This window comes from Leucopleurus acutus (genome assembly GCF_964270905.1).
Source record: "Leucopleurus acutus genome assembly, chromosome: 10".
NCBI lineage: Eukaryota > Metazoa > Chordata > Mammalia > Artiodactyla > Delphinidae > Leucopleurus > Leucopleurus acutus.
The window spans coordinates 98,358,215-98,370,631 of NC_139153.1; the positions used below are offsets into that span (position 1 = coordinate 98,358,215).

Below are 12,417 nucleotides of genomic sequence, written 5' to 3' on the forward strand. Positions count from 1 at the left end.
TTATATCCTTCAGGTCTTTGTTCAAATAACACCTTTTCGGTGATACCTTTTCTGATCAAAATGTTTAATAACACAGCTCATTCCTCCTATACGTTCTTCCTGCTTTACAGTTTTCCTCAAAATATCATTCTCTAATATACCACGTATGTTACTTCATCTTACTTACATGTTTACTATCATTCGCTTTCCACCCCATCCCCACTTCAATGTAAGTTCTGAGAAGGTAGGGCTTTTGTGTACTCTTATTCACTCTTTTATCTTCAGAGCTTAATGATGCTTAGTAGGCGTTCAATACCATACGTGTGGGTCAGATGAATGCTTAGCAGCTATTGATTAGATTATGTTATCAGCATCAAACATATAGCAATTTTTTGTCTATTTCATCAGCGAATCCCATGTCTATGTCTTTATTTTTCAAAAAGCAGCAGAAGGGAAGATATGGAATAGGAGAAATGCATGGTAACCCTCACAGATCTGCTGCCTAAAATCCTAGCACCAAGCTCACATTTCGCACGGTAAACCGATTAACAAGTAGAGAGCGTAAAAATAAAAGTTCTGAAGTGGTGATGGAAGAAGCAGTCGAGAGTCAGAACAGCTGAATTCTATCACTGCCCAATCACTAACGGATATTTTGGTGTAGGGAAGATACACATTAACCTATCTAGGGTTCTGTTTTTATCTGTACCTGTGTGGATTAGTTTTAAACGTGCCCTACTAAGCTATATTTATATAATTGTCAGTTTAAAAAGTAGAGAAATTCTTCTTTCTCTCTTACATTGGCGAAAAAAATACCTTATTTACATTTATATGGCATATGACTTACACTTGAGATCATGAGAGTCAATTAAAGAACATTCATATTTTATAAACTCAAAGGTCAAAGATGTCATATGGCAATGTCTTAGGTACGTAGCATTTTATATTTGCTTTTAAAGACCTCATTGCCTTGTATTTATTTCTAACCCAACATATAATATGGTTTTCCTTGTCTAAAATAAAGACTTATTATTAAATTGACCTAATGTAAACTTTGGTTTTCAAGATCACATTAAGTAGCCTGATAACTTTTATAAGTTTCTAAAATAAGCCATCTATTTCATGCATAGAACAATTTAAATTCCTTTCAAATCTGCTTCAGAGAGAAAAGAATATTTCCACCATCATATCTAATTCCTTCATATCTTGTGCTCATTAAATTCAGAAGTTAATAGTACATAAATAAAACATGGCTTTTACTTTATAGATTGCATGTAGAGTGCACACATTTAAACGCCTATAGGGAAGATGAGAAAATCCTGGGAAACCAACCATGCAAATCCAGTCTTTTTCTTCCTGCAGCTGAAGATCTGATATCTTCAGCACATTGAAAATGTAATTTAAAAACAAATTATACTCTCAGTTGGTCTTTGTGTATTTAAATTAATCTAACTTGATGATCAGTGTTTTCACCCTTATTTTATTTATTTATTTTTTTAATTTGTATCTTCTTTTGTCAGCGGCTTTCACATGACGGGGAGGCTCCTGTAGCTGATGCAGCAAAGCTGTACTGGATGTTTGAAAAAACCATGCAATCAGGAATCCTTGGTGTGGTGCTCACGGTGCTACTTTACGTGCTCCTGTTCATCATTTCATCTTTGATTTTATATTTGTATTGTCTCAGGTAAGATGTTTCAGTGGTTCCATTCCTCCGAGTGTTCAGCCTCCAGTCTTGTTGTTCTATGACTGGGCTGTGAGAAGATAGTTGAAGAAGTTAGAACCATGTCTCCACGTCAAAGGCAGAAATCTCTTTCTTGTGTGTTTACTGTCATGAAGACCAGCTGGGAAATTATTTCTTTTGGAGAAATTTTTTCTCCATTATAGGGAGAACTAATTTTGCTCTAAATCATTATACTTGTCTCTTCAAACTAAGGACCTACAGGAAACAAGTAGTAATACATAATGATACACAATGACATTCTGGGAAATTTCCTGGAAAGCTTGTCTAAACTTCTCTTTTCCTCATTCTTCTAACCCACTTTCTCCCCTCTCTCCCCACCCCTGCCAGAATCACCAGTAGGAGAATCCTCCTTCAGCTTTGATCCTGAATATCATTGAGTATGGCTTGACAGGTCATTAATTTAACAAGCAAAATATGTGGGTGAAGAAAAACAAGAAAAGTAACAAATATAAGGCAGTATAAAAAGTGCTAGGAAGACTTTTCACTCTGTTGATGGTTTCCTTTGCTGTGCAGAAGCTTTTTATTTGGATACAGTCCCACTTGTCCAATTTTATTTCTGTTATGTGTGCTTTTTAAAAGTCATTTTTATATCCATGAAATTATTGCCAAAACCAATGTCATGAAGCTTTCCTCCTAAATTTTTTTAAAAGAAATTTTGCAGTTTCAGGTCTTATACTTGTCTTTAATCTATTTTGAGTTGATTTTTGTGGATGGTTTTATATAGGGTTATTTTTTTGCATGTGGATATCCAATTTTCCTAACACCATTTGTTGAAGAGACCATCCTCTTCCCATTGTGTACTCTTGGTACCTTGTTAAAGATCAGTTGATGAGCACGCATTTATTTCTGGACTCTCTAATCTGTTCTATTGCTCTATTGTATGTATTTATGCCAGTACCATACAGTTTTCATTACTGTTGCTTTGTAATATAATCCAGCAATTCCACTTCTGGAGATTTAGTCAAAAAATTAAAATCAGTATCTCAAAGAAATATTAGCACTCCCATTTTTATTGCAGCAATATTCACAATAGCCAAGCTGTAGAGATAACTTAAGTGTCCATTAGCAGATGAATGGGGAAAAAATGTGGTATATACTTACAATGGAATATTGTTCAGCCTTAAAAAAGAAGGGAATCCTGAATTATGTAACAACATGGATGAATCTTGAGGACATTATGCTAAGTGAAATAAGCCAGTCATCAAAGGACAAATACTGCATGATTCCACTTAGATGAGATATCTAAAAAAGCAAAGTCACAGAAGCAGAGAGTAGAATAATGGTTGTCAAGGGCTGAGGAAAGGAAGAAATAGGAAGTTGTTATTCAACGGACATAAAGTTTCAGTTATGCTATATGATTAAATTCTAGAGATCTGCTATACAATACTGTGCCTATAATTGACAGTACTATACTGTGCACTTAAAAAATTGCTAAGAGGGTAGATTTCATGCTAAGTGTTTTACATAATTAAAAAAAAAGTGCTAGGAAGAGGTCAACATAGGAGTCTCTGGGAGCATAGAGGAAAGGAACCAACCCAGGTCTGGAGGTGCATAGGGACAGTAGCCAAGTGCTTCAGTTGAAATATAACTCTTGAATAAGTTTTGAAGTTTTAATATAATTTAGCTAGAAGAAAAACAAACATGTTTGCAGGTGAAGGGAAGAGGTATAAGAACATATTGTTATGAGAAAATATATTTGTCAAATCAAAAGTATTTTAATATGGCTGGAGTATAGGATATAGGGTGAGGGCAGTTGGCTGAGTTGAAATTAGGAATATAGTCAAGGACCAGATGAGAAAAGTCTTGAATATTGTGTTCTGGAGCTTGAATTTGTTCTAATGCTAAAGTGCAAATATTGAAAGATTTTAAATGTCTTTAACTTTAGGAAGATCACTCTGCTCATAGAAAAGAAGATGAGATTTAATAGTGACCAGGTTGAAAACAAGAACGTCTAGTTAGAAAGCTATCTTAATAGTTTGGGCAAAGAGTGTCAAAAGCCTTAACTAAAGAGAATGAATGACACAGGAAATGGACAGTCGAGCCATATCTAAGAAATGGTTAAGTGACCCAGTATAACTACTGGGCTCATTGGAAGGTGAAGGAAAGGATAACATTTAGTAGAACCTTAAGTTTTGGAGTTGGGCAGATGGGTGGATGACTGTAGCATTCCTAGAGATAGGACACAGAGAGTAAACATTTAGAGGAGATAATGGGTTAAATTTTCCCTCAGATTGACCTTGAGATATCTTTGATATTGACAAGGGAAAATATATCATAAGACGTTAGTATAGATGAGTATAGAGCTCAGAGAAAACAATATAAACTACAGATTTGGGTGGAGGAAGCCTTGAGTTTCATTGCTTTGTAGGGTAGAGGCTAGATTGCAGTGGGCTGAGTGAAGGACATGGAGTCAAGACTTACTGCCAATTCTTTTCACAAAACCATGATGCAAATGGAGAGTGGTTGGAAAAAAGGTTTTTAAAAAGAGTGGCTTTTAATATGGGTGTGGTTTGAATATATTAATATGCCTATATGATAATTCTAAACGAAGGAGGAATATGGAGGATGTCTAAGCAAGGGAGGATGATTGAGCAAGGTCTCTGAAGACCCGAAGTTGAGTACATGTGATGACAAACCTTGGATTTAGGGAAAAAAGTCTTATCTCTTGATGTGATAGGTAAACAGATAAGGACAATTGCAAATGCAAGCACACTTGATAGCCATTATTATTTCCTATGAAATGGGAGGTGAATTCACTCCTTAACTTTTCCTTCAGTAGACTGATCATTCTGTGATGGGGCCCTTTGGTCACTAACATAGGGGTAGTAAAGTTGTCTAATTGGCAGGGGATCCACGTTGTTTAGGCACAGTCTTGGTTTATATTTGGACATGTCAGAAGCACTACATGTCATCTTTCCTGAGCACTTACGTTCCTGGGGAAGGGAAGAAAGTCTTCCGTGATCATTCAGTTTTCATTTGCTCACTAACTTGTCGTGTAGCCTTAGGCAATGATGTTCACTTGCTGGATTTTAGGCATTTTCTTGTGTAACACGTATATGTAGATCTTACAAGAGGCTCTACATGAAGTGTAACTACTACTTAATATGACTAGAGTTTCCTAGAGGAGTTAAAGAAATAAAATAGTGTATCATGTTGTTTAGACTTTTGTAGGATTAAAAAAATGATTGGGTCATGGTGGGTCTCTTTCATTCCCATATCACTATATCTCTTCTCACTTAAAATAAGATAAATGTTTACAATGATGCTTTGCTTGCTCCAAAGTCTACATTTTTATTGTCAGGAGTACTTGTAAAGTATAAAAAAATGCAAGCACAAAATTTATGCACCAAATAAGTGCGATTTAATCTTTTGCTACCTAAACAAATAGTTGTTTGCTTTAAAATAAAACAGGAAGATTACCCCATGGGGAAGGGTTGATAGGAGGTGTGGGAAGATCTGTAATGGATGAAGAAATGATTAAGGGAAGAGGAAGTGTCCAGACATCATAGAGAATGAAACTAAAACAAAATTCAGGAGGAATAAACAAGTTTTGTTCACTCTTTGCCCCAGCCCCTCACTGTCTTTGTGCTTAACCTGTCTCATCAGAACTAGGCATGCTCAGTAACCGTAAGCAGGTTTTGTTTGTATTTTAGAAGTAGATGCTCTTAAGAGTCCTTTGGGTGATGATAAATTTACAGTTGTATCCAATGGGGAAAATACCTGTATTTTCCATACAAATAAATAAAGTCACTCCAACATGTCTGCTGAATAATTATCTCTTTACTGATATTTCTAAACTCTCTTTTTCTGAGATGGTGGAGAGCAGGGCAGCCCAGCTCTTCTATGAAGCAAGCACTGTCACCATCAGAGGCATCTGGTCAATGAAATGGGGTTTTGCTCTGACATAAAAGTAGGCAAAGAGACACAGAAATCAGAAGAACTCATCTCAGTGAAAAAATCCCAATATGGATCTGTGCATGTTGACTGATTTAGGTTAGCATTCCTATTCCAGATGTTAAAGCAACACTCCTAACTCTTCCGGGCTTTTGAATCAGTGCTGTCAAAATGTGATAACACTGCTGGCATAAAGGAAGTACAAAGAAGATCAAGGCTGTGGTGCAGGATGTTAATAGAGCATTTTGTGTAGCTCTGGGCACCAGAAGCTCCACATTATGGGGACTGGCTGTGTAAGCTCCAGATTGGACCCTATTGAATTTGGCTGATTGGATCTCATTTCTCCAAGAGCCTGAATAATTTCTTGCTGAAGTGTTTCTACTAGAAAAATTCTCACTTTCCATAGCTCTAGGAGAAGAATTGACCGGAATGCTGGTTCTTTGCCTCTATGCAAGGAGGTTCTTGAGCTGGGTGTAATTACTTTGACTGGATTTTGTAGCTGTAAAAAAAACATTGATCTTTTTAATGGTTTTCCTTATTATAGTAAGGATATGTTATTTAGTAAAAAAAATTGAAACTACTGAAAAGAATCAAAAAATAAATTAAAAGCATCAATAATCTCACCATTGAAACAAAGCATTGTTAATCTTTTGATAAATTTATTTCAGTCTTTTCCTGTGTATATTTATTTTTACAAAGTTGAAATTGTACTGTACGTATAACTTTATATGTTGATTCTTATGTTTGTTTTTTTTAAATTGAAGTATAGTTAATTTATAATGTGTTAGTTTCAAGTGTATAGCAAGTGATTCAGTTATACATATATATATTTTTTTCAGATTATTTTCCATTATAGGTTATTAAAAGATATTGAGTCGAGTTCCTTGTGCTATACAGTAGGTCCTTGTTGTTCATCTATTTTATGTATAGTAGTGTGTATATGTTATCCCAAATTCCTAATTTATCCCCCCCCCGCACCTCCTGCTATCCTCTTTGGTAATCATAAGTTTGTTTCCTATGTCTGTGAGTCTATTTCTGTTTGTAAATAAGTTCATTTGTATCATTTTTAGATTCCACACATAAGTTATATGATATTTTCTTTCTCTGATACATGTTGATTTCAAACTTAATGTTATATGATATTTTCATGTTATTTCATGAACATACAATGCCTATACAATATTTTATACCATATAAGCAGTATAAAATATTTAAATATTGCTTTATTCCTGGACAACAGATTATTTTCATTTTTGTGCATCTTATAAATAATTCTGATGAACATCTTAAGCCTCAGGGTCTTGTCCCCATTTTTAATCATTCTTTGAATAGAGTCCTAGAGACCCAGAAATTCTGGTTCAGAGAGTTTGATGTTTCCAAGACATTTGATAACTATTGTGAAATTATTTTCTAGAGAAGTTGTATAGAGTTATGCTTCCATAGCCATGCATGAGGAAACTTAGCAAGTCGTGTTCACATCATGTGTGAACCTTTTATAATCTCATGGAAGAAATGAAATCTCATCCTTTTCTAAATGTGCATGCATCTTCTAGTCACTAAATATTCTCAATATGCTTATCACACATTTATATTTTCCTCTTGTGTGAATTGCCTTTTAAGTGTCCTTTTGCCTTCCTTTCTATAGAGTATTTAAATGTTTTTCTTACTGAGTTATATGAGTTTAATATATAATAGTATTAATGCTTGTGGATATTTTCTCCATTTGAAAATTATCTTTTAAATTAATTTTTTATTTTGAAAAAATAGATATTTATAATTCATATACAGTAAAGTCTTTTGATCATTTTTATGACTTTAAATATCTCTTAATCAAAATAATCTTTCCTCATTCAGAAATTTCACAATTATTTGCTTCTATTTTTATTAAGTTGGACATTTTTTCATTAAATTCCTTATCATAAGCTATGTAGAATTCATTTGATGTGGATAGTGTCAAGATCTAAATGAGACATCCTTTTATTTTTTATTTTTCTGGTCTGTTCTTTAAGTTTGTATTATCTTTAGATATTAACTGTTTTGCCATTTTATCTTACTGGTTTTTCTTTTAGGTAATTTTAATTCATCAGCTTATGTTTTGGATGTGATAGAGCTCTTCTTTTCCAGAGTTTTTTTTTTTTTAATTTTCCTTTTTACCAAACTTTTATAGATGGTCATCTACAGGCATTGGCATAAGGGAGAAACTCTAATGACCACCTATACCTCTCAGACTGTTTACTGTATATTTAGCTTTGCAGTGTTCTTCGTAACTCTTCCAAGTAAAGCTTCTATTGATTTTATATGGATACTTTAACTCTAAATTCTTTATCTGAATAGTCCAAAAGTTCTACAGGCTGCACACATATTTTTTGTAATATGCAGATAATGAGAAACCACAATTTAAATGACAGATTTGTTAAAGCTTTTATATTCCTGGAAGCAGTACACAAATCTGAAAGACTGATATTCGAGTTAATTAGTATTTGGGGCGCTGATGTCTTCTTGATCATTGTCTTAATAGTTCTGAATAGCCTTATAAGTTTTAGCTACTGTCATTTATTACTTAGGAAAGTTAATTTAGATTAAAATAACTTAAAGACAGATTTTGATGAGAATATTATGAGCGTATTCATTGTCTAGGGAATATGTATAAGACAATCAAAGATTTTCCACTTCGGAATCAATCTTCTTTACAATTTTCCTTACTAAAAGCAAAATATTATTTACCAAGTAAAGGAAAAAGCTCTAAATATTGCTAAATAATTTTCATCCCTCTTAAATTGTCACTGAGTTATGGGCACTCTACGCCCTGAGAGGCAGAAATGAACTATGTACACTTTGACATGCTTGTATAGGAATAGACCTCTTTAAAAGATTCGGATGCTACATTGTGTCAGCTCCAGTAAACTGAAAAATTGTAACCAAAATGGCTCATTGCTTTGGGTCCAGATCAATTCACTGATCACCCATTTGCCAAAAGCCCATCAGTATCCTCCCCCTGTTCCCCATAACCAAGCTCTCTGATGTGGGCGGTTGACCTCATGCTGTATCCTGACTCCCCTTCCATGTTTTCTTCTGCAAATAGAAGGGTCTATTTCTACTCCAACTATCCCCATCTATAGCTGCAAGAAGCTGGGTCAGTGATAAATAGAACATTCCTTGACATGATATTCTCTTATAAGAATAAAATAAAAGCTGGTCAGTTAAGTCTAAATTGTTAATCAGTCATTTGGTGAACTGGGTTTTGGTAAATTAGCCTGCTTCTATAACTCTAGGGTAAAAGAAACTAATCTACTGGATCTCCTTTTATTTATTTATTTATTTATTTATTTATTTATTTATTTATTTAAATCCAGAGCTTGTGGGAAAGTGGGTTTGTGAGTTCTGACCAATAGCAAGTAGGTGTTAAGACAGTATATGTACCTGAATGAGGTGACAATGTGTAGATTATCTTGTTGGCACAGTCCAAATTTGTGGTTTGGGTTTGTTTTAGGTCATGGGGACATGAAGTTTCCTTTTTCACTTCCATGTAAGTACTTGTACCTGATAGCATAATGTATACAAGCCAATGTTATTCTCCACTTCTCTGCCTTAGCATTATGTATAATCTCTAAAAATCCTCCTGAAGCATTTTCACTATACTTATCACTAAAACACTTGAACAAACAAATAATCAAACAAAAAGAGCAACAATTTTGGTTTGCTGCCACAAGCCAATGAGGATTACATGTACATAAAATGGTATGTTAAACTCTGAACCATGTATTTTAAACGTTACATCAGTAGTCAACTAAAAATGAAAAGGAACTATAGAGGCAAAATAACTAGAAACTCTGGACTGAGGAGTGAAGGCAAGATTGTTAACTCCAGAATTCACCAGTCTCCTCTCTGGACCCAGAAAAGTGTCTGGAATACAATGGATGCACAACTAATATGTGTTCGATTAAACACGTGAACAAATAAATGAATACAATATCTACGTGATGAAGATACACCTTCTCTTTCAGATAAAATGGGGCTCACAGTCTGTATGTTCAAATGACACTAGCTCCCAAGTGTTTTTTATTTTGAACTCAGCCAGAGTATAATGAAGACGTGTGAAAAGGGACACACATGGCTCTCACGTGTGTTAATTTGATTTATCCAAGTGATCAGGATAGGGTTTTAGTTTGAATTCTTTGGCAACAGCCAATTTTTAAAAAAATACAGTGCAGTGTGGAAGGAGAAATTTTAAAGGGTCATGATGATGCACATAGCAGGGGAAATGCAAAACATTTGGGCACTGGATGTAAGAAATCCAGAGGACCTTGGGAAGTGCTGACCGCATCATAGGTGCAGAATGATCTCTAGCTCTCCTCTCGCCAATACTCAATTCCACTATCCCAAAATCCCTACACCCCACCTCCCTATCTGAGTAGTCTTTTCTCTTTAGTGATCTGGTAAGTAGGCTAATATGTGGCATGCTTAGATGCTCAAAACAACAGACGAGTTTCTGGTGATCTTGGACACACTTGTGATGGAGCTGTCATCCTGCAGCAGCACAAATGATAGAAGGTGTCTCAGCCTTAGGTCTGGGTTAAGTGCTTGAGCAATACCTTTGCTATCGATGTTGATCATGAGACTAGGACCTATTATCAGCCCTGTGTTTTCTTAGTGGCTAAGACCTCACAGATTAGTTTGATTTGAGAAAACACTGCCATAAGTTCTCTGGTTCACTTACTCTTTCTAGTTTGGGTTTCCCTAGTAAACCTGATGCATCTACCTAACCTAAGTCCCTCAGTACAATATAAGACAGTATGAACTCGTAGAGCTGACCCTTGTGGTCGTGAGAAAGAATAGAATCCTAACCCTAACAAATATATTATTGGCTCTCATAATAATTTCAGAATCTCCAAGTATAGGTTCAAAAAACTTCCATCACATGCCGTACAGATCAGCAAAATGGAGATTACAAATAAAAGTTTTAATGTTTTCCTTTTAGTTACTGAATAGTAATTTTTGTCGTGTCCTGAGCACTTCTTGTATATGCCAACCCTGGTTTGAATACAGTATATAGATTACCTCACTTAAACCTCAGACTGAGTCTGTGATTCAGGACCAGTTACTGTCATCTCCTTTCATATGAAGAAACCAAGCCTTCATGACTTTAAGTCATTTGCCTAAGGTTGCAACTCCTATCTTTACGCAGTCTTTGCAACTCCCCAAACTGCAATATTACTTCTATGTCATATTTCTTAATTTTTTTAACAATAAGATTACTTAAAATTCACATCTGTGGTTAATTTTTGCCTAATGAATGGCTGTGATGTAGTGGTTCAATATCTGGCTTGAATCTTGGCTCTGTTACTTACCAGCTGTGTGTCCTCTGGCAATAGTTTAACCTCTCTGACTCTCTTTCATTTATCTTTAAAATGTGAGTAGTAAAATCAAACTTAAACCTTGATCTGCTCCTTTGGAACAAGTTAATTGATTTAAATTGTATATTTCTAACAGATTTGTAATTTAGGCAGCTAAGTTTAGTTCTAAAATTTAGCTCTTCCAAGATACATATGAATTTAATTAAGCAATTTAGAAATTTCTATTAACTTTGACAACTCCACGTATATATGTCAATGGGACTTCCAAATCGACATTCTGAAAAGAAACTCATTGTCTTCTGCTCCAGATCACCTCTTCACGCAGGGTTCCCTTTCTCAGTAAATGCTGAGATCACCTATCCAGTTCTGAAGAAAGAAGGAAGGAAGGAAAGGAAGGAAAAGAAGGAAGGAAGGAAAGAAGGAAGGAAGGAAGGGGTTTCCTATATCAGTAAATGCAAGATCACCCATCCAGTTCTGGAAAAAAGAAACAAACAAACAAACGTGGGAGGTGTCCTCAAACACTTTCTCTCTCTCACCCTCCATACAAACCTTCTCCAGGTTCTGGTGTCTCCTTAGCTCTTGAACCAGTTCATCTCATTCCATCCATAGGGTCCTTTCCCTGTCCGATATGCCCTAATCTCTCCCATGACTTACTGTAACAGCAGCCTTCAACTAGTCTTCTTATATTCCCTCTTGCCCCTTTTAATCTATTCTCAGTGTCACCAGAATCATTTTTAATTAAAAAAAATCTCTTCTTGCTTTAATGGCTCCTATTACTCTTACAAATATGAGGTCTCTTGATTGGGGCCATGCCTTCCCCACATTGTACAACCTCAATACTCTGTGGCCGCCCCATCACTGTGAGTCATGAGGGCTCCTTTCCCCCTCCTTCCAGGAATCTTCCCCTATCCTCTCCCCTACTGGTTGCACTTACCAAGTACTTGGCATTTGATAGACACATGTGAATATTTTCTGACCAAGTAAATACATGAATGAGGAGTGAATTAGGAGGATGATTGTCCCCTTACAAACGTGAGACTCTACACATACATTGAAGGATATACACTTCATAACTAGAACCCTGTGACAGGACTGTCTCTGGAAATGGTACTGGAGGGATGCGGGTGGTCCTTCACTATTTCCCATTGCATGCACATGTCTATTTTCTGAGTTTCTTTTTCCTTTTACTAAAATTACTTTTCCTTCTTTATATTTTTTCTCTTCTTTATGGCTTCCTTGTTTTTCCCTTTTTCTCCATTTAGTACAAGTTCATACCAAAGCCATTTGGATTTTAATTACTATTAAACAGAATGGTGACTGCTCAAGTATTTCTAGAAAGCCAACCAAAGCTTTCTCCATACATATAAGCACTTCAGTGTCACACCTCATCTAAAGTGTTCAACAATTCTTGCTAAAGAATATTTGTATTTTAGAAAAAAATTTTAAATATTA

The 12,417-nt window shown here is 35.3% G+C and overlaps 1 protein-coding gene across 1 annotated transcript in view; it reads left to right on the plus strand.

The window, feature by feature from the left end:
- The window catches only part of LOC309967681 (uncharacterized protein), a gene marked incomplete at both ends in the record, with an annotated part of 268,712 nt that overhangs the window by 183,756 nt on the left and 72,539 nt on the right, over positions 1 to 12,417 (plus strand). Inside the window, one exon of the mRNA XM_082848441.1 lies at positions 1,497 to 1,660. Within this exon, the coding sequence (XP_082704567.1) occupies positions 1,497 to 1,660 (164 nt within the window). The remainder of the gene's footprint in view (positions 1 to 1,496; positions 1,661 to 12,417) is intronic.